Source organism: Delphinus delphis, chromosome 16 (genome assembly GCF_949987515.2).
Source record: "Delphinus delphis chromosome 16, mDelDel1.2, whole genome shotgun sequence".
Classification (NCBI taxonomy): Eukaryota; Metazoa; Chordata; class Mammalia; order Artiodactyla; family Delphinidae; genus Delphinus; species Delphinus delphis.
The window spans coordinates 1,837,522-1,860,158 of NC_082698.1; the positions used below are offsets into that span (position 1 = coordinate 1,837,522).

Sequence of the window (22,637 nt, forward strand, 5' to 3'; positions counted from 1 at the left end):
AATAAATGCAGAAATTAACCTTTTGCACACAGTTGTTTATGTCATGTTTATTTATAATAGGCAACACCTATTATGATGGGGGCCGGTTAAGGGAGCATGGCAGATTTGTGTGGCGGTTCCACTGCCTGGAATACTAGTCTCTGATTAATAACTGGACTTGGGAAGGCCATTCAATGACAGGAGAAGTGGGAGGGCAGTGTGTGCAGCGTACTGGTGGTCCGTCACCGGTACAGCCAGACCATGCCTCTGGAGGCTTCTGGTTAGCTGCATGACAGAAGATCAACAGTGTTCAGCTGGGGGACCATAGGGACATTTTTAGATGCTTATTTACTCCCTTTTAGACCTTTTCTAGAATGTGTTTTTATTGTTAATTAAGACAATATATATTGAATAGTGTGGTATTTTTGCTGACTTTAAATCTGTCTGTGACAACAATGAGACACCACGACACACCTGCTGGAATGTCTAAAATCCAGGACGTTGACACCAAGTGCTGTTGAGGATGTGGACTGACAGGAACTCCTTCATGGCTGGTGGGGATGCAAAACGGTGCAGACACTTTGAGAGACGGTCTGGAAGTTTCTTACAAAGCAGAAGTTAGTCTTACCATATGACCCAGCGGTCACACTCCTTGGTATTTACCCAAATGAGTTGAGAACTCGTGTACAAACAAAGACATGCACACAAATGTTTATAGCAATTTTATTCATAATCGTAAATACTTGGAAGCAACCAACATGTCCTTCCATAGGTGAATGGGTAAACTGTGGTGCATCCAGACAATGAAATATTACTCGGTAATAAAAAGAAATGAGCTATCTTGCCGTGAAAAGACACAAAGGAACTTTGTACATACAGGCACACCGCTGAGATGTTGCTGGTTTGGTTCCAGACCACTGCAGTAAAAGGAATATGTCAATAAAGCAATTTGTTTGGTTTCCAAGTGCATGTAAACGTTGTGTTTGCACTTAATACAGTCTATTTACTGTACAATAGCATAATGTGTAAAACAGTGTGCAAACCTTAATTAAAAATACCTTCTTACTAAAAATGCCCACGCAATCGGAGACTTCAGCGGGGTCGTAATCTTTTTGCTGGAGGGCGTTGCCTCGACGTTGACGGCTGCTGACTGGTCAGGGTGGTGGTCGCTGAAGGCTGGGGAGGCTGCAGCGATTTCTTAAAGTAAAGACAGCAGAGAATCTGCCGCATCAGTTGACTTCCTTTCAAGCATGATTTCTCGGTAGCAGGCAATGCCATTGGATAGCATTTTACCCACAGTAGAACTTCTTTCGAAATTGGAGTCAGTCCTCCCAAACCCTTTCACTGCTTTCTCAACTCAGTGTATGTAATCTTCTTTATCCTTTGTCTTCATTTCAATAATCTTTATAGCATCTTCACCAGGAGCAGATTCTATCTCAAGGAACCACTTTCTTTGCTCATCCCTAAGCAACTCCTTCCTCATCCATTAAAATTTTATTGTGAAATTGCAGCAATTCACTCACATCTTTGGCTCCACTTCGAACTCTAGTTCTCTTGCTGTTTCCACCACATCTACAGTAACTTCTTCCACTGAAGTCTGAACCCCTCAAAGTCACCCATGAGGGTTGGAACCGTCTTCTTCCAAACTCCTGCTACGGTTGATGTTTTGATCCCTTCTCACCAATCACAAGTACTCTTAATGGCATTTTGAAGGATGAATCCTTTCCAGAAGGCTTTCAATTTACTTTGCTTAGATCCACCAGAGGAATCACTGTCTGTGGCAGCTATAGCCTTATGAGATGTGTTTCTTAAATAATAAGTCTTGAAAGTCAAAATAGCTCCTTGGTCCATGGGCTGTAGAATGGATGTTGTGTTACCACGAAAACAACATTAATCTCCTCTCCATCTCCATTAGAGCTCCTGGGTGACCAGGTGCATTGTCAAGGAGCGATTATATTCTGAAAGGAATTTTTTTTCTGAGAAGTAGATTTCTACAGTGGACTTAAAATGTTCAGTAAACCATGTTGTAAACCGATGTGCTGTCATCCAGGCTTTGTTGTTCCATTTATAGCACACAGACAGAGTAGATTTAGCATAATTCTTAAGGGCCCTGGGATTTTCAGAATGGTAAATGAACATTGGCTTCAACTTAAAGTCACCAGCTGCATTAGCCTCAAACAAGAGAGTCAGCCTGTCCTTTGAAGCTTTGAAGCCAGGCATTGACTTCTCCTCTCCAGCTATGAGAGTCCTAGATGCCATCTTCTTCCAATAGGAGGTTGTTTAATCCGCACTGAAAATCACTAATGATCTGAGCTGGATCTTGTGGATAACTTGCTGCAGCTTCTACATCAGCACTTGCAGCTTCCCCTTGCACTTTTGTGTTATGAGATGGCTTCTTTCCTTAAGCCTCATGAACCGACCTCTGCTAACTTCAGACTTTTCTTCTGCAGCTTCCTAACGTCTCTCAGCCTTCATAGAATTGAAGAGAGCTGGGGACTGGCTCTGGATTAGGCTTTGGCTTAAGGGAATGATGTGGCTGGTTTGATCTTCTATCCAGACCACTCAGATTTTCTCCACATCAGCAATAAGGCTGTTTCTCTTTCTTATCATTTGTGTATTCACTGGAGTAGCACTTTTAATTTCCTTCAAGAACTTTCCCTTTGCATTCACGACTTGGCTAAGGGTCCAAGAGGCCCCACTTTCAGCCTGTCTCAGCTTTCGACATACCTTCCTCACTGAGCTCAGTCATTTCTAGCTTGTGGAGATGAACAGGCAGAGCACACGGGATTTTTAGTTTTGCATTTGGCAAAACTCATAGAATGTACAACATAAACAGTGACCCCTAATGTAAACTATGGACTTTGGGTGATAATAATGTATCAGTGCTGGTTTATCCATTAATGGTAACAAATGTAGCACCCAACCCAAAAGGGCGATAAGAGGGGAAACCGGGTGTGGGGGAATATGTGGGAATTCTCTGTACTTTCTGCTCCGTTTTTCTGTAACCCTAAACCTGCTCTATAAAAAAATTAAATTGCATTTTAAAAATCTGTAAATGCCCATCATAGGACGTTTGGAAAGTACAGAAAAACAGAAATAAAAAGAAATTCAAGGATCTGGGAGTGAGCGTGCCCTTTCGATTTAAAGTGAGAGACGTGTGACTCTGTCCCTAAGAGCTAGAACATGCTTGGCATCTAACTGACCCAGTGAAATTTGTTGACCGAGTGACTGTATAGTGTAGAAATGGAAATGACTGTATAATCAGCTTTGTTTACTGAGCGTCGTATTGTGAGCTGCAGCAACGTGCTTCTCTTTGAGGCAGGAGTGTCCCCTGGTGACTGTGAGCCTTATGAGGACACACAGCTCTGTGCACAGGTGACATTCGGGTGGGTAAAGAGCTCATCACACTTATTTCAGGGACAGTGGCCCAGGGCACAGGCTTCCAAGAAAGGGGGTTACCACGGCCTTGTTTTCTGGCTGCTCGTATGTTGCATGATGAAATGGCATCGTCTCCAGGGGACACCGGGCAACCTGTGCTGACCTCCCTGTCCCCCCTCTTCAGGTGGTCATCACAACAGCCTTAAGCCTGTCGGCAGCGGCCCCACCTTTGCCATCACCACTGCCACCACCACCATGGTCTCCGTGGACCCCGAGGGACTTGGGGGCCCATCCCCCTCCAGTGTGCAGCCTTGCCACTTCCTGACCCTGGCGCCCATCAAAATACCCCTGCGGACCACACCCTTCTCTGGTAAGTCCACAGCCTGGTCTCTCAGAGCCTCGGGCTGCTTCGGAGTCCACAGCGTGGAGACCAAGGCGGGGACCTGCTGTCCCCCAGATTCATGGTTCCCTGCGTGCTGGGGGCGTCGGGGAGGGCTCATCCTCAGATCACGCAAACGGACCTCAGTTCCCTTGACCAAGGTCATGTTAGTCAACCCGGGCATTTTCTGCCATAAAGCGAAGTGTAAAGTTTCTGTTTGAAGAAATGAGACATTCCTTTACTAACTCTTCATGGGGAGTGATGCACATGACCGAGAAATTTCTAATTTTCGTGTGTGGGGCTTGGATAAAAGCAAAGGCAACATGATGGAAAACAGTCAAGCATCGGAGTTAATAAAACACAAAAAAGTACAAAACTCAGACTCACATGGGGCCCTCACTGAGCCATCCCTCCTGGGCTGGCCAGCTGGGCCTGCTCTGAACACATGGAGTGGGGTCCTCCCCACCACGGTGGGACTGGTGCAGAGGTCCACCGAAGCCCGTGGCTGAGGAAGAGACAGGGTAGCCACCAAGGTTTGGAGCTCACCCATTCAGCAGGTGTACTATTCTAAGTCCGCGGGGCGGAGACGGGGCTGGCTTACATTCTGGTGTTGTGAGCGATGCTGAGATGCAGGATGAGATGCGGAAGGCCTGGTCCTGCATTGGTTGCAACTCTGTTGTCCAAACATGTTCTCAGCTGTACGCGCACATCTGCTAACTGTCACCAGCACTCCACGTGTCCCAGCTGTCCTGGTGAGTGCATGTTTGGGTCTGTCCTTAAATGTCACAAAAACAGCATTGACTTGGAATAACCTTTAGTAAGTACTGGAGTCTTGGGAGTCAGCACTATTACTTGAGTTTTAGTTTTTCACATGATACAGTAAGACTTGGATAGAAATTCTGTTGAATCATAATATTAATTCTATACTAGAGTTAACCCTAGAATTGTATATTAGCACTATATCATTAATTGCTAGGTTATCTGTCATAGAAGCATCTTTAGATTGTGAGACACATAATCTTTTTTCATGGTAGAAATAGATTAACCTGGTTTCATTACTTTCCAGTTTGGGGAGTGCTTTTGGTTTTCTGGTCGTGTTTCTAGTAAATCTGATGTGGTCTTCTCAACACTGGACCTTGGCTTCTGTGTTTCTATGTTGACCTGATAAATTCGTTGGTAATAGAATGTTGTATTCTCAAGAACAAATCTTATTTCTATTTCAGTGTGTTAGTGAACATGCAGTTAGGGTGTGACGGGGAGAATAAATAAAGCACATGGATAATCTCCTGTGTGGAACATAATTTACAGCTGTGTCAAGATTCTGGTTTTAAAATCCATCAGTCTACTGGCATTTATTAAGGATGACTTACTATTTTCTGAGCAAATTAATCTTAGAAAGAACCCAAAACCAAGCCCTGTGTACCCCAGGGGCGGCTTCACTCTTCATGTCTCTTATATGATTTATAAAGTGACATAATCATTAGGCGTCTTTCCATGTTGGCATTTTAGAAGGCTCTATAATCAAATCTGCCATAATGTGCATTCAGTTAGAAAGACAACCTCCATGTGATCTATCTTGTACAAAACTGCCGAAGTGGACAGTCAGAAGATGAAGGGGCCCTACTTAACAGGTGCTTCTGATATGGCCTTTGTCTTGCTGGCGTTGGTCCCTTTGATCTGAAACTACAGGGGTTGAAACTGGGGCTGCGGGTCTGGACGAGTGACCCCAGCCCAGTGGGTGGTCCCTGAGCTCTTTGGCCGATCCCAGTGTTGGATATGGTACTTCCAGGGCTGCCCCTGTAAGTGGTTCTCTGGCAGGGAGGACCACCTACCTACCTAGAAGTGTTGCCCTGGCTCTCCTCTTTTTTTTTTTTTTTTTTAAAGGAATAAAACTGTGGTTTTCTTTTTTTTTTTTTTGAAGATGTTGGGGGTAGGAGTTTATTAATTAATTAATTTTTGCTGTGTTGGGTCTTCGTTTCTGTGCGAGGGCTTTCTCTAGTTGTGGCAATCAGGGGCCACTCTTCATCGCGGTGCGCGGGCCTCTCACTATCACGGTCTCTCTTGTTGCGGAGCACAGGCTCCAGATGCACAGGCTCAGTAGTTGTGGCTCACGGGCCTAGTTGCTCCGCGGCATGTGGGATCTTCCCGGACTGGGACACGAACCCGTGTCCCTTGCATTAGCAGGCAGATTCTCAACCACTGCGCCACCAGGGAAGCCCTGGCTCTCCTCTTGATGTTAGAAGAAGGCATTTGAGAGAGACTGGCTAGGTCCCTGATGAAAACCTTCTCAGAATTTCCCTTGAATACTTTCTGAGAACCAAGCCTTGAAGGAGACTGAGGGCAGACAGTTTGTCCATCAGAGCTGGGTTTTTTTAACCCCCGTCAGTAGCCCTATGGAATGTGAGCCAGTGAGACTGAAGAGTGGATAGTCCTGATTCTCAGTGGAGGTCCAGGTATTCTGCTCAGAAATCCCTAACCCCCCTGAAAACAGATGGAGTGGAGGAGGGGTGGGGATAGGAGAAAGGACGGCTGGTGGAGGGAGGGGGGCCAAGGGGATAGAATGGCATCGACAGAAAGAGAGATATCATAGGCCCAGAAAAACACACCTCTCTGGGAAGTTTGCTCCATATTCAAATTGATTTTATAAAAGCACATGAACTTTAATTTATCTACAGATGAATAATCCTGCTTTTATTCAGAAGATAATAATTCCCATTTTAGATAAATGAGTTAGACTATTTTATTTACACCCTAAGCTTGGAGATAAGAGCCAGATAGCCTCAGAAGCCCTATGTGGTTCAGCTTTATGGTTCTCAACTGGGGGCAGTTTTGTCCCCAGCAGATACTCGCCAGTGACCAGAGACATTTTTTGGTCATTGAAACTTGGTGGTTGCTACTGGGATCTAGAGGATAGAGACCAGGGATCCTGCTACACATCTGACAGCAAAGGGCAGCACCTGTGGTAAAGGATTATCTGGCCCCAAATGTTAGTAGGGGCTCCATCAAGAAACCCTAGTTCGTGTTCTAGATGTCTACTTAAACCGCGGAAACCAGGACTGGTGTATGAAGAAGTTCTGGTCCAGTAACTGTAGGACCCAAAAGGAAGAAGGCTCTGTGCTGGAAAGAAGATCAGCCATGAGAGTGGCTGAATCATATGCCTTTAACAAGGTTTAGGATTTCGAGTAAGACACCCTATTTAAAAAACCCCTTGAAGGAGATTGGTTCAAGATGGTGGAGTAGAAGGACGTGCTCTCACTCCCTCTTGCGAGAGCACCAGAATCACAGCTAACTGCTGAACAATCATTGACAGGAAGGCACTGGAACTCACCAAGAAAGATACCCCACATCCAAAGACAAAGGAGAAGCCACAGTGAGATGGCAGGAGGGGTGCAATCACAATAAAGTCAAATCCCATAACTGCTGGGTGGGTAACTCACAAACTGGAGAACACTTATGCCACAGAAGTTCACCCACTGGAGTGAAGGTTCTGAGCCCCACGTCAGGCTTCCCAACCTGGGGGTCTGGCAACGGGAGGAGGAACTCCTAGAGAATCAGACTTTGAAGGCTAGCGGGATTTGATTGCAGGACTTCGACAGGACTGAGGGAAACAGAGACTCCACTCTTGGAGGGCACACACAAAGTAGTGTGCGCATCGGGACCTGGGGAAGGAGCAGTGACCCCATAGGAGACTGAACCAGACCTACCTGCTAGTGTTGGAGGGTCTCCTGCAGAGGTGGGGGGTGGCTGTGTCTCACCGTGAGGACAAGGAAACTGGCAGCACAAATTCTGGGGAGTACTCCTTGGCGTGAGCCCTCCCAGAGTCCAACATTAGCTCCACCAAAGAGCCCGGGTAAATTCTAGTGTTGGGTCACCTCAGGCCAAACAACCAACAGGGAGGGAACCCAGCCCCACCCATCAGCAGACAAGCAGATTAAAGTTTTACTGAGCTCTGCCCACCAGAGCAACAGCCAGCTCTACCCACCACCAGTCCCTCCCATCAGGAAACTTGCACAACCCTCTTAGATAGCCTCATCCATCAGAGGGCAGACAGCAGAAGAACTACAATCCTGCAGCCTGTTGAACAAAAACCACATTCACAGAAAGATAGACAAGATGTAAAGGAAGAGGGCTATGTACCAGGTAAAGGAACAAGATAAAACCCCAGAAAAACAACTAAATGAAGTAGAGATAGGCAACCTTCCAGAAAAAAGAATTCAGAATAATGATAGTGACAATGATCCAAGACCTCGGAAAAAGAATGGAGGTAAAGATCGAGAAGATGCAAGAAATGTTTAAAAGAGACGCAGAAGAATTAAAGAACAAATAAACAGAGGTGAACAATACAATAACTGAAATGAAAAATACACTAGAAGGTCCCATTTGTTTATTTTTGTTTTTATTTCCATTTCTCTAGGAGATGGTTCAAAAAGGATCTTTCTGTGATTAGGTCATAGAGTATTCTGCCTATGTTTTCCTCTAAGAGTTTCATAGTGTCTGGCCTTACATTTAGGTATTTAATCCATTTTGAGTTTATTTTTGTGTATGGTGATAGGTAGTGTTCTAATTTCATTCTTTTCCATGTAGCTGTCCAGTTCTCCCAGCACCACTTATTGAAGAGGCTGTCTTTTCTCCACTGTATATTCTTGCCTCCCTTATCAAAGATAAGGTGACCATATGTGTGTGGGTTTATCTCTGGGCTTTCTATCCTGTTCCATTGATCTATATTTCTGTTTTTGTGCCAGTACCATACTGTCTTGATTACTGTAGCTTTGTAGTATAGTCTGAAGTCTGGGAGCCTGATTCATCCAGCTCTGTTTTTCTTTCTCAAGATTGCTTTGGCTATTTGGGGTCTTTTGTGTTTCCATACAAATTGTGAAATTGTTTGTTCTAGATCTGTGAAAAATGCCAGTGGTAGTTTGATAGGGATTGTATTGAATCTGTCGATTGCTTGGGGTAGTATAGTCATTTTCACAATGTTGGTTCTTCCAATCCAAGAACATGGTATATCTCTCCATCTGTTTGTATCATCTTTAATTTTTTTCATCAGTGTCTTATAGTTTTCTGCATACAGGTCTTTTGTCTCCCTAGGTAGGTTTAGTCCTAGGTATTTTATTCCTTTTGCTGCAACGGTAAATGGGAGTGTTTCCTTAATTTCTCTTTCAGATTTTTCATCATTAGTGTATAGGAATGCAAGAGATTTTTCTGCATTAATTTTGTATCCTGCTGCTTTACCACGTTCATTGATTAGCAGTTTTCTGGTAGCATCTTTAGGATTCTATATGTATAGTATCATGTCATCTGCAAACAGTAACAGCTTTACTTCTTCTTTTCCGATTTAGATTCCTTTTATTTCTTTTTCTTCTCTGATTGCTGTGGCTAAAACTTCCAAAACTATGTTGAATAATAATGGTGAGAGTGGGCAACCTTGTCTTGTTCCTGATCTTAGTGGAAATGGTTTCAGTTTTTCACCATTGAGGAGGATGTTGGCCGTGGGTTTGTCATATATGGCCTTTATTATGTTGAGGAAAGTTCCCTCTATGCCTACTTTCTGGAGGGTTTTTATCATAAATGGGTGTTGAATTTTGTTGAAAGATTTCTCTGCATCTATTGAGATGATCATATGGTTTTTCCCCTTCAATTTTTTAATATGGTGTATCACATTGATTGATTTGCGTATATTGAAGAATCCTTGCATTCCTGGGATAAACCCCCCTTGATCATGGTGTAGGATCCTTTTAATGTGCTGTTGGATTCTGCTTGCTAGTATTGTGTTGAGGATTTTTGCATCTATGTTCATCAGTGATATTGGCCTGTAGTTTTCTTGCTTTGTGACATCTTTGTGTGCTTTTGGTATCAGGGTGATGGTGGCCTCATAGAATGAGGTTGGGAGTGTTCCTTCCTCTGCTATATTATGGAAGAGTTTGAGAAGGATAGGTGTTAGCTCTTCTCTAAATATTTGATAGAATTCTCATGTGAAGCCATCTGGTCCTGGACTTTTGTTTGTTGGAAGATTCTTAATCACAGTTTCAATTTCAGTGCTTGTGACTGGTCTGTTCATATTTTCTATTTCTTCCTGGTTCAGTCTCGGAACGTTGTGCATTTCTACGAATTTGTCCATTTCTTCCAGGTTGCCCATTTTATTGGCATAGAGTTGCTTGTAGTAATCTCTCACGATCCTTTGTATTGCTGCAGTGTCAGTTGTTACTTCTCCTTTTTCATTTCTAATTCTGTTGATTTATTCTTCTCCCTTTTTTTCTTGATGAGTCTGGCTAATGGTTTATCAATTTTCTTTATCTTTTCAAAGAAACAGCTTTTAGTTTTATTGATCTTTGCTATCATTTCCTTCATTTCTTTTTCATTTATTTCTGATCTGATCTTTCTGAAATCTTTCCTTCTGCTAAGTTTGGGGTTTTTTCATTCTTCTTTCTCTAATGGCTTTAGGTGTAAGGTTAGGTTGTTTATTCGAGATGTTTCTTGTTTCTTAAGGTAGGATTGTATTGCTATAAACTCCCTTCTTAGAACTGCTTTTGCTACATCCCGTAGGTTTTGGGTTGTTGTATTTTCATTGTCATTTGTTTCTAGGTATTTTTTGATTTCCTCTTTGATTTCTTCAGTGATCTCTTGGTTATTAAGTAGTGTATAGTTTAGTCTCCGTGTGTTTGTATTTTGTACAGATCTTTTTCCTGTAATTAATATCTAGTCTCATAGCGTTGTGGTCAGAAAAGATAATTGATACGATTTCAATATTCTTAAATTTACCAAGGCTTGATTTGTGACCCAAGATATGATCTATCCTGGAGAATGTTCCATGTGCACTTGAAAAGAATGTGTATTTGCACAGCAAAGAAAACCATAAACAAGACAAAAAGAGAACCCTCAGAATGGGAGAAAATACTTGCAAATGAAGCAACTGACAAAGGATTAATCTCCAAAATTTACAAGCAGCTCATACAGCTCAATATCAAAAAAGCAAACAACCCCATCCAAAAATGGGCAGAAGACCTAAATAGACATTTCTCCAAAGAAGATATACAGATTGCCAGCAAACACGTGAAAGAAGGCTCAACATCATTAATTATTAGAGAAATGCAAATCAAAACTACAATGAGATATCATCTCACAACGGTCAGAATGGCCATCATCAAAAATCTACAAACGATAAATGCTGGAGTGGGTGTGGAGAAAAGGGAACGCTCTTGCACTGTTGGTAGGAATGTAAATTGATACAGCCACTGTGGAGAACAGTGTGGAGGTTCCTTAAAAAAATAAAAATAGAGCTACCATACGACCCAGCAATCCCACTGCTGGGCATATACCCGGAGAAAACCATAATTCCAAAAGAGTCATGTACCAAAATGTTCATTGCAGCTCTGTTTACAATAGCGGGGATATGGAAGCAACCTAAGTTTACATCAACAGATGAATGGATAAAGAAGATGTGGCATATATATACAATGGAATATTACTCAGCCATAAAAAGAAACGAAGTTGAGTTATTTGTAGTGAGGTGGATGGACCTAGAGTCTGTCATACAGACTGAAGTAAGTCAGAAAGAGAAAAACAAATACCATATGCTAACACGTATATATGGAATCTAAAAAAAAAAAAAAAGGGTCATGAAGAACCTAGGAGCAAGGCGGGAATAAAGACACAGACCTACTAGAGTATAGTCTTGAGGTCATGGGGAGGGGGAAGGGTAAGCTGTGACGAAGTGAGAGAGTGGCATGGACATATATACACTACCAAATGTAAAATAGATAGCTAGTGGGAAGCAGCCGCATAGCACTGGGGGATCAGCTCGGTGCTTTGTGACCTCCTGGAAAGGTGGGACAGGGAGAGTGGGAGGGAGGGAGATGCAAGAGGGAAGAGATATGGGGACATATGTGTATGTATAACTGATTCACTTTGTTATATAGCAGAAACTAACACACCATTGTAAAGCAATTATACTCCAATAAAGATGTTTAAAAAAAAAATACACTAGAAGGAATCAATAGCCGAATAACTGAGGCAGAAGAACGGATAAGTGACCTGGAAGACAGAATGGTGGAATTCACTGCTGCAAAACAGAATAAAGAAAAAAGAATGACAAGAAATGAAGACAGCCTAAGAGACTTCTGAGACAACATTAAACACAACAAAATTCACATGATAGGGTTCCCAGAAGGAGAAGAGAGAGAGAAAGGACCCGAGAAAATATTTGAAGAAATTATAGTCAAAAACTTCCCTTACATGGGAAAGGAGATAACCACCCAAGTACAGAAAGCACAGAGAGTCCCAGGCAGGATAAACCAAAGGAGAAACATGCCGAGACACATAGTAATCAAAGTGACAAAAATTAAAGACAAAGAAAAATTATTGAAAGCAACAAGGGAAAAAATGACAAATGACATACAAGGGAACTCCCATAAGGTTAACAGCTTATTTCTCAGCAGAAACTCTACGAGCCAGAAGGGAGTGACATGACATATTTAAAGTCATGAAAGGGAAGAACCTACAACCAAGATTACTCTACCTAGCAAGGATCTCATTCAGATTTGATGGAGAAATCAAAAGCTTTACAGACAAGCAAAAGCTAAGAGAGAATTCAGCACCACCAAACCAGCTCTACAACAAATGCTAAGGGAACTTCTCTAAGCGGGAAACACAAGAGAAGAAAAGGACCTACAAAAACAAGCCCATAACAATTAAGAAAATGGTAGTAGGAACATACATATTGATAATTACCTTAAACATGAATGGATTAAAGGCTCCGACCAAAAGACACAGGCTCGGTGAATGGATACAAAAACAAGACCTATATGTATGCTGTCTACAAGAGACCCACTTCAAGCCTAGGCACACATACAGACTGAAAGTGAGGGGATGGAAAAGATATTCCATGCAAATGGAAATCAAGAGAAAGCTGGAGTAGCAATACTCATATCAGATAAAATAGACTTTAAAATAAAGAATGTTACAAGAGACAAGGAAGGACACTGCATAATGACCAAGGGATCAATCCAAGAAGAAGATACAACAATTATAAATATATATGCACCCAACATAGGAGCACCTCAATACATAAGGCAACTGCTAACAGCTATAAAAGAGGAAATCAACAGTAACACAATAATAGTGGGGGACTTTAACATCTCACTTATACCAATGGACAGACCATCCAGACAGAAAATTAATGAGGAAACACAAGCTTTAAATGACACAATAGACTAGGTAGAATTTAATTGATATTTATAGGACATTCCATCCAAAAACAGCAGCTTACACTTTCTTCTCAAGTGCGCAGGGAACTTTCTCCAGATAGATCACATCTTGGGTCACAAATCAAGCCTCAGTATATTTAAGAAAATTGAAATAGTATCAAGCATCTTATCTGACCACAACGCTATGAGATTAGAAATCATTTACAGGGCAAAAAACGTAAAAACCACAAACACATGGAGGCTAAACAATACGTTACTAAGTAACCAAGAGATCACTGAAGATATCAAAGAGGAAATCAGAAAATACCTAGAGACAAATGACATTGAAAACATGATAATCCAAAACCTATGAGATGCAGCAAAAGCAGTTCTAAGAGGGAAGTTTATAGCAATACAATCCTACCTCAAGAAACAACAAACATCTCAAATAAACAAGCTAACCTTACACCTAAAGGAACTAGAGAAAGAAGAAAAAATAAAATCCAAAGTTAGTAGAAGGAAAGAAATCATAAAGATCAGAGCAGAGATAAATGAAATAGAAACAAAGAAATCGATAGCAAAGATCAGTAAAAGTAAAAGCTGGTTCTTTGAGAAGATAAACAAAATTGATAAACCTTTAGCCAAACTCATCAAGAAAAAGAGGGAGAGGACTCAAATTAATAAAATTAGAAATGAAAAAGGAGAAGTTACAAGGACACCACAGAAATACAAAGCATCCTAAGAGACTACTCCAAGCAACTCTGTGCCAATAAAATGGACAACCTGGAAGAAATGGACAAATTCTTAGAAAGGTTAACCTTCCAGGACTGAACCGGGAAGAAATAGAAAATATGAACAGACCAATCACAAGTAATGAAATTGAAACTGTGATTAAAAATCTTCCTACAAACAAAAGTCCAGGACCAGATGGTTTCACAGGTGAATTCTCTCAAACATTTAGAGAAGAGCTAACACCCATTCTCCTCAAATGCTTTCAAAACAATTGCAGAGGAAGGAACACTCCCAAACTCATTCTATGAGGCCACCATCACTCTGATACCAAAACCAGACAAGGACTCTACAAAAAAAGAAAATTACAGACCCATAACACTGTTGAATATAGATGCAAAAATCCTCAACAAAATATTAGCACACAGAATCCAACAACACACTACAAGGATCATACACTGGGGCTTCCCCAGTGGCGCAGTGGTTGAGAGTCTGCCTGCTGATGCAGGGGACACGGGTTAGTGCCCCAGCCTGGGAGGATCCCACATGCCGTGGTGCAGCTGGGCCCGTGTGCCATGGCCGCTGAGCCTGCACGTCTGGAGCCTGTGCTCCGCAATGGGAGAGGCCCGTGTACTGCAAAAAAAAAAAAAAAAGATTATACACTATGATCAAGTGGGATTTATCCCAGGGATGCAAGGATTCTTCAATATATGCAAATCAATCAATGTGGTACACCATATTAACAAATTGAAGAATAAAAACCATATGATCATCTCAATAGATGCAGAAAAATCTTTTGACAAAATTCAACACCCATTTATGATAAAAAACTCTCCAGAAAGTGGGCATAGAGGGCACCTACCTCAACATAATAAAGGCCATATATGACAAACCCACAGCAAACATCATTTCAATGGTGAACAACTGAAAGCATTTCCTCTAAGATCAGGAACAAGACAAGGATGTCCACTCTCACCACTGTTATTCAACATAGTTTTGGAAGTCCTAGCCACGGCAATCAGAGAAGAAAAAGAGATAAAAGGAATACAAATTTGAAAAGAAGAAGTATAACTGTCACTGTTTGCAGATGACATGATAGTGTACATAGAGAATCCTAAAGATGCCACCGGAAAACTACTAGAGCTAATCAATGAATTTGGTAAAGCTGCAGGATACAAAATTAATGCACAGAAATCTCTTGCATTCCTATACACTTATGATTAAAAATCTGAAAGAGAAATTAAGGAAACACTCCCATTTACCATTTCAACAAAAAGAATAAAATGCCTAGGAATAAACCTACCTAGGGAGACAAAAGACTTTTATGCAGAAAACTATAAGACACTGATGAAAGAAATTAAAGATGATACCAACAGATGGAGAGATATACCATGTTCTTGGATTGGAAGAATCAATATTGTGAAAATGACTATACTACCCCAAGCAATCGACAGATTCAGTGCAATCCCTATCAAACTACCAGTGGTGTTTTTTACAGAACTAGAACAAAAAATCTTAAAATTTGTATGGAGACACAAAAGACCCTGAAGAGCCAAAGTAGTCTTGAGGGAAGAAAACAGAGCTGGAGGAATCAGACTCCCTGTCTTCAGACTATACTACAAAGCTACAGTAATCAAGACAATATGGTGCTGGCACAAAAACAGAAATATAGATCAATGGAACAGGATAGAAAGCCCAGAGATAAACCCACATACCTATGGTCAACTAACCTATGACAAAGGAGGCAAGGATATACAATGGAGAAAAGACAGTCTCTTCAATAAATGGTGCTGGGAAAACTGGACAGCTACATGTAAAAGAATGAAATTAGAACACTCCATAACAACATACACAAAAATAAACTCAAAATGGATTCGAGACCTAAATGTAAGACCGGACACTATCAAACTCTTAGAGGAAAACATAGGAAGAACACTCTTTGACATGAATCACAGCAAGATATTTTTTGATCCACCTCCTAGAGTAATGGAAATAAAAACAAAAATAAACTAATAGGACCTAATGAAACTTAAAACCTTTTGCAAAGGAAAGGAAACTACAAACAAGATGAAAAGACAGCCCTCAGAATGGGAGAAAATATTTGCAAATGAATCAACAGACAAAGGATTAATCTCCAAAATATATAAAGAGCTCATGCAGCTCAATATTAAAAAAACAAGCAACCCAATCCAAAAGGCCTAAATAGACATTTCTCCAAAGAAGACATACAGATGGCCAAGAAGCACATGAAAAGCTGCTCAACGTCACTAACTATTAGAGAAATGCAAATCAAAACTACAGTGAGGTATCGCCTCACACCAGTTAGAATGGGCATCATCAGAAAATCTACAAACAACAAATGCTGGAGAGGGTGTGGAGAAAAGGGAACCCTCTTGCACTGTTGGTGGGAATGTAAATTGATACAGCCACTATGGAGAACAGTATGGAGGTTCCTTAGAAAACTAAAACTAGAATTACCGTATGACCCAGCAATCCCACTACTGGGCATATACCCAGAGGAAACCGTAATTCAAAAAGACACATGCACCCCAATGTTCATTGCAGCTCTATTTACAATAGCCAGGACATGGAAGCAACCTACGTGTCCATCGACAGATGAATGGATAAAGAAGATGTGGCACATATATGCAATGGAATATTACTCAGCCATAAAAAGAAACGAAATTGGGTCATTTGTGGAGACATGGATGGATCTAGAGACTATCATACAGAGTGAAGTAAGTCAGAAGGAGGAAAACAAATACCATATACTAATGCGTATATGTGGAACCTAGGAAAATGGTACAGATGAACCAGTTTGCAGGGCAGAAATAGAGACACAGATGTAGAGAACAAACGTATGGACACCAAGGGGGGAAGCCACGGCGGGGTGGGTGGTGGGATGAACTGGGATTTTGGGATTGACATATATACATTAATATGTATAAAATGGATAACTAATGAGAACATGCTGTAAAAAAAAATAAAATGAAAAATAAAAAATAAACCTGAGGAAAGGCAAGTAAATAAATAAATACATACATACATACATACAAACCCCTTGACCAGTTCCAGACTCAATGGGAAAGTGGGTTTTCTCTTCCAGAGTGTCGCCAGCGTGTACAGCCAAGTTAGTCCTTGCTGCTGCTCTTCCGCAGGAGCCCGTGCACACCAGGGCTTCCCATTGGCCTCGTGCTTGTGGCAGTCTGTTCACTCGCCTGCCCTTCCCAGCCTGTGAGTCACCCGCTGGAGGGCCCTGTCGCCCTGTCCCTGCCCAGCCTGCAGCGGCTCCGGGCGGTTTCCCGAACCTCAGATCCATTCAAGGATGAATCCAGCTGATTCCACGTAATCCCTAACGCTGTTTCTCTCATGCTTGCTCCTGAATCGGGCACGGGCAGAGGGAAGCGTGGGCAGAGCGGAGGGTTTACTGTCAGAGGTCTCGTCGGAGGGCATTCACACGTGGGTTGGGAGCCAGCGGTTGAAGGATGAGCAGACAGGGGCGGGGGTGGGGTGCTCTCTTCGTTTCCTCCCAGCAGGTCTCAGCTAATCCACTTTGCCTCGTTCCCATCTATTCCTTGAAGCCTTGGAATTTCAGGTTATAGAAGGAACACTTTCGGGGGGAAAGCATGTCTTGTATCCTATTTCTTAGTTTTTAAGGAGAAGGTGGAGTTTATCTAGGGGGAATGGAAGATGTGCGGAAGGATTTGCCCTAGGGAATGGGACTACTTTCCTGGCCCTCTGCAGGCTGGAGCCCTCCGGACCTGCCCCCCCTCACCTGCCCGCACCCTCTCACCTGCCCCCTCGATGTTACAGGGAAGTGGGAAGTGGGGGCCCACATTCAGGAGGATACAAGCACCAGGCAACTCCAGCGTCTGCCCCTCTTTGGTGAAATAAGCGAAGTGATTCTTTTTTAAGGATGATGGTAGCTATTTTCAAAACTTAGCCCACCATTTCATAAGCATCGAAGTGAAAAGGATAAAATATGAGTGAGAGCTGTGGCCTCCAGTACAGCAAGTGACTAGCAAATACAACTATTAAAAAGTACCATCTGCCTTGGAAGCCATTTACCACCTGTTCTTTTGCTTCCAGAACAATTTAATGGTCTAAATTTAACATTTTGTCCTGCCACAGAACAGCTGGGAAGTGACGATCCTTTTTTCAATGAGGAACGTACCCGCCAGGCTACATAACAAGGCAGGAAAGTCTCCAAGACACTCTCCGCGCAGCCTCTGTGGGGCTGTCCACTCATCCCATTAGCGAAGCCAAGGATGCTGAAATGGGCTCTGCAGCCACAGTAACCCAGCCGTTTGGGGATGCAGCCTTTTCTCTTCTTATCCAGGAATTGTTTCCTCCTCCAGTATAATAAAAAATGTCATAATACATATCAACATTTTGGAGATTCGTAGAGACAAAAATCCTGCTGCAATGTAATTACTTATACCCCAGAGTGCCTGAGACTCAGCTGGCTTCTGTGAGAAAGACATATGTGTTTCTAATGAGAGAATGAGCTGCTTTTAGTAGAAAAATTATTGGATTTAAACAAACGAAAAAGGACTTCGTATAGTTTGCTACCCACAAGTGAACTCGTACTATGCATGCGAGATAGAAAGAGTCAAGCAGGTGGTAACGCGTTTGGGCCGTGCCGGGTGCAGAAGTGTCTAAATGGAGATCCAGCTGTGAGCCCTTCCTCTCAGCAAGTCAGCTTGTTTAAGGTTGTCCGTCTACAAAAGTCCTCCTGTGACCTGTCTGCTGCAACCTCCCTGAGGAGCTGCCATCACTTGAGCTGTATTCTTCGTCTGCACTGTTAGCTCCAATTCACTCTTTCTTTGAAAAGAAAAATTGGCAACCCAGCACGCACAGAAAAGCATGTCTATGTCTATGCCAAGTATAAAGAACACTGATACGGGCTTCCCTGGTGGCGCAGTGGTTGAGAGTCCGCCTGCCGATGCAGGGGACACGGGTTCGTGCCCCGGTCTGGGAAGATCCCACATGCCGCGGAGCGGCTGCGCCGGTGAGCCATGGCTGCTGAGTCTGCGTGTCCGGAGCCTGTGCTCCGCAACGGGAGAGGCCACAGCAGTGAGAGGCCTGCGTACCGCAAAAAAAAAAAAAAAAGAACACTGATACAGTAGACCCCCAAGTACCTCCCACTGAGCCCAAGAAATGGATGTTTCTGTACCCCTAGCGCTCCTGGGAGCCTCAGCCCTCCCCAGCAACGATTACTCTCCCAAACAGGTGCCAGTCGTTGCTGTGCTGCTTTTGAGAAATCTGTTTACATATAAGCATTATTTCTAAACGATGTATTTCATAGTTTAGGCGCTTTTTGAATTTTACATAAACGTCATCATAGTCCGTGCATTCTTCCGTGATTGCCTTTTTTGCTCAAAACGATGTATTGTTTTTTTGTGAAGTCCCCGCCGAGGGGGGACCTTGTGGTTGTGATGCCGTCACGTTCACTGCGGCATAGCATTGGCTGCTTGGTCTGAATCCACGCAATGCATCAACCATTCCGCTACTGGTGGCATCTGGACTGTTTCCTGAAATGTCAGGAACAATTGCCCCCTCTTTCCTTTTGGAAGCACTTTCCTCCCCTTCTGATAGTCCTTCCAGGTTTGGGGTGGGGGGGGTCTTTGCACAGATCTGTAGAGTCTGGGGTGTGCAGGACCCTCCCTCTCTGGCATCCCAAGTGTTCTTATCCTAGGTAGTAACTAATCCCAACTTCATCTCAGTCCCTGTTTCTCCCTTGAGTGCTAGGTTGATAGAGCTAGTTTCCCCCTGGACACATGCAGTTTCTGATGGATACCTCAAGCTGCACTTTTCTACAAAAGCAGTATTGATTTCCTGCCCATGGTCCTGCTTATGAAACAATGCAAAACACCTGGTTTCTCCTGGAGGCTTCTGGGAAAGCCCCCTCTTCCACTAGCACTCTCTCATTCATAAGTAGCACTCGTCTGTCCAGTGTCTGCACCCAACACCCCAGGGTCATCCTTGGTTCCTCCTGCCTGGTAACCTCACATCCACCCATCAGCGCTGTCTTCCCTCCTAATCTGCAGCCCAAGTCCAACTTCCTCGTCCAGACCGATACCGTCTGTTGACTGAGTGGCCGCACAAAATCTCTCTGCTTCCGCTCACCCTTATCAGCCACTGTTCCCTACAGGAGCCAGAGTTCCCTTCTCAGGAACGTACAGCAGGCCAAGCCTGCGCCTGCTTAAGACTCCCACTGACTGTCTCCTGTGGAGCTTAGAACAAATCCCAGACTTCTCCCCAGAGTCTCTGGAAGCCACCTTTTGTGGCCCCAGCCCGTGCTCTTGCCGCTGCTGCTGGCCACTCTCCCTTCTCCCAGCGAGCCTCACACCCAGCCTGGCTGCCTCGGGGCCTTTGCACTGGCCACTGCCCTGCCTTAGAGGCCCTCCTTCACCGTTCAGGCCCAGCTGAGAAGCACCCCTGCTTGCTCATCCTAAGGACCCTTGGGAATCAACTCCCTCTCATCACCTGTTTACTTCCTGGATAGCATTTCTCATTGTCTGGAATTACCTCAGTGTCTGTTCCTGGCTTGTTTCCCTCTGCTGCCCTCCCCCATCCCCGGATGTGTGAGATCCAGGATGACAGGGGCCTCTGGGTCTTATTCACCATGAGTTCAGGGCCAAGGTCAGTGCTTGGGGCAAAACGGTCTCCCCTTTGCCTCTGCGGAAGGGGCAGTCTGCTCCCTGTGTTCTCGAAGACAGAGAGGAGGGGGTGGGCCTGCTTGAAGATGTTCGTTCAGCGCCCCCGCCCCAGCCCAGTGAGTCCTCACAGACAAGGTGGGAATCGGGGCAGCCGTCCACACGCCAGGGCTCCTCGGTGGTGCTCACGGCCGCAGAGCCTGGCTGCTGACGTCGCTCTCCATCTTGGCGTTGATCGGGACGTCCAATCAGGATGCCCAGCAGAAAACCAGGCTACTCTGTGAAGGACTTCAAAGGATGGCCAACACCCAGGTGCGACATCCTTGAAGACGGGTGTGTCCTGAAACCCCAGATTTTCACCCTGAAAGTTTGCACGGATCCCATGCAGCTGATCCCATTCTTTAAACGGGGGGACAGAGTGGGAGGTGATTAAAGACCTCCTTACCTAAGTTCCAAAGGCAAGAAGGGCAGAGCGAACCTGGGACTCAGCCCCGTTTCCTGAGGGCCTTGCCTTTCTTTCATAGGCATCACCATCAACCCCTCCTACCATCGATCCCTCCCGCTAGCCACAGTTCACCTTGAGCCATTGAGCCATTGAGCTAGAACCCATGACCTGATGACTGAGACTTTGGCTGGGCTGTTGGCGCTATAGGGACATGGACCAAATTCAGCTCTGTGACCAGCCCAGGCAGAGAGGGTGGCCAGGCCACACTCACACACGTGATGCATGTGGTCTGATCCCTGGAACGGGCCTGAGCTCTTCCAGCGGGTGGGCATTTGTAGAAGAGACCCTAGAAAGACTGAGAAGGTAGGTTGGTCTGCAGACGGAGGAAGGAGGAAGGAGCCCTGAGGGTTGTCGCTTTAACGGAGAGCATCCTTTAAGAGCGCATCCTTGGTGGCCGCATGAGGTCCCGTTGCTACAGCCACAGGTCAGAGCCTGGTCTTGGCGAGTTCCCGGTAACGAGAGCAGCCACCCCCTCCTGGGCTGGGCTGTCTCATGTGATCTGTGATAACAGCGCCGTTGGAAACAGTATCCGTGGCATCTAGTTGAGGATGCGGGAGGGGATGAGGTGCCCGATGGGCACTCACTGGAGGCCGTGGTCCAGGAAGCACCTGGGAGCATCTGTGGGCCCAGCTGCTTTGGGCCACACACACAGAGGACACTGCCTCGTGGGAGTGCGGGGTCTGTGTTTATTCACTGGCCCAAGTCAGGGAGGCAGCTGGCATTTTGCCCCTGGGTGCTTAAACTTCTGGAGCCCACGGGGAGCTGCTGGAAGCGTCCTCAAGGCGCCCAGTCCTCCGGCAGCTCCAGCTGTGGAGAGCAGCTAAGGAAGGGCGAGGACACCAGCACAGGGTCAGTGTCCGCCCTGCGTGTGACGCTGGGTCACGCGAGAAAGAAGTGAGCGCTTAGGAAACTTTAGCTAAGGAAGCTACGCCCTGTTGAAATATCCTATCGGTGGTTTGCAGTTTATAGACGCCGATAGTTAAGAGAGCGAGCCTACTTAGCTAACAACACACGAGCTCCTCATTTCCTCAGGAGCTCAGCTAACAGCTGTACCTGTCGCCACTGCAGGGAGTGGAGAGGGGAGGGCGCTGCTTTGAAGCAGACCCTGGGCAGCGCTGGCTTCAACCACTCGCCTCCCCTTCCCTGATGTATTTAAGAATGGCTGTGCTCGAACCTAGGTTATGACCGACGTCCAAGATTCAGTTCACCATCCGTGTGTCTCCGGAGCTCCCAGGGCTCTTGGGATGACACTTCTCAAGCTCGGATGCACAGGACGTTTTTCCACTTGGGAGGACTGACGGTGGGGGAGCGGCACGGAGCCCCCGCTTCGTGCTGGGGTCCCAGGCTCCCCCTGGCACCTTGTCTCAGCGCAGGTTGGGCCCATCCAGGGATGGGCTGCAGGCCCACCTTCATGAGAAAAGGGATATGAAAAGGATGCTCCTGGGAGGACCCTCAGAAAGGAGTCAGGACAAGATGGTGGAACCACCACCTACATGCTCACTGCTGGGCTCCCATCTGGCCCTGCTTGCATGGTCTTTCCTCTTGCTCTGTTCACATCCTGGCCTCTCATTGGAAGTCCAGTTGAGAGCTGACTTTGTCCATGGTGACTGCCTTGACCCTTTCGGTCCACCAAAACCCTTCCAGCCTTCAAACTCCTGTGCTGTCCTTGTCTCACCTGTCACTTAACTGACAGCCAAGCTGTTCACAAGAGTGCGCTTCATCTCCACGCTGAACGTCCACGGGGCCGGGCCACGGGGCTGGCTGTCTCCCCGCTCAGCACTTAAACCAGCTCTGGGGATATTTCCCAGATGGGAGGCTCGGCCACT

At 44.7% G+C, this 22,637-nt stretch overlaps 1 protein-coding gene across 1 annotated transcript in view; it reads left to right on the top strand.

Moving 5' to 3' along the window:
• Nucleotides 1–22,637, top strand: part of TCERG1L (transcription elongation regulator 1 like) — a 200,083-nt gene that overhangs the window by 35,833 nt on the left and 141,613 nt on the right. The window contains exon 4 of the mRNA XM_060033828.1: nucleotides 3,542–3,727. Within this exon, the coding sequence (XP_059889811.1) occupies nucleotides 3,542–3,727 (186 nt within the window). The remainder of the gene's footprint in view (nucleotides 1–3,541; nucleotides 3,728–22,637) is intronic.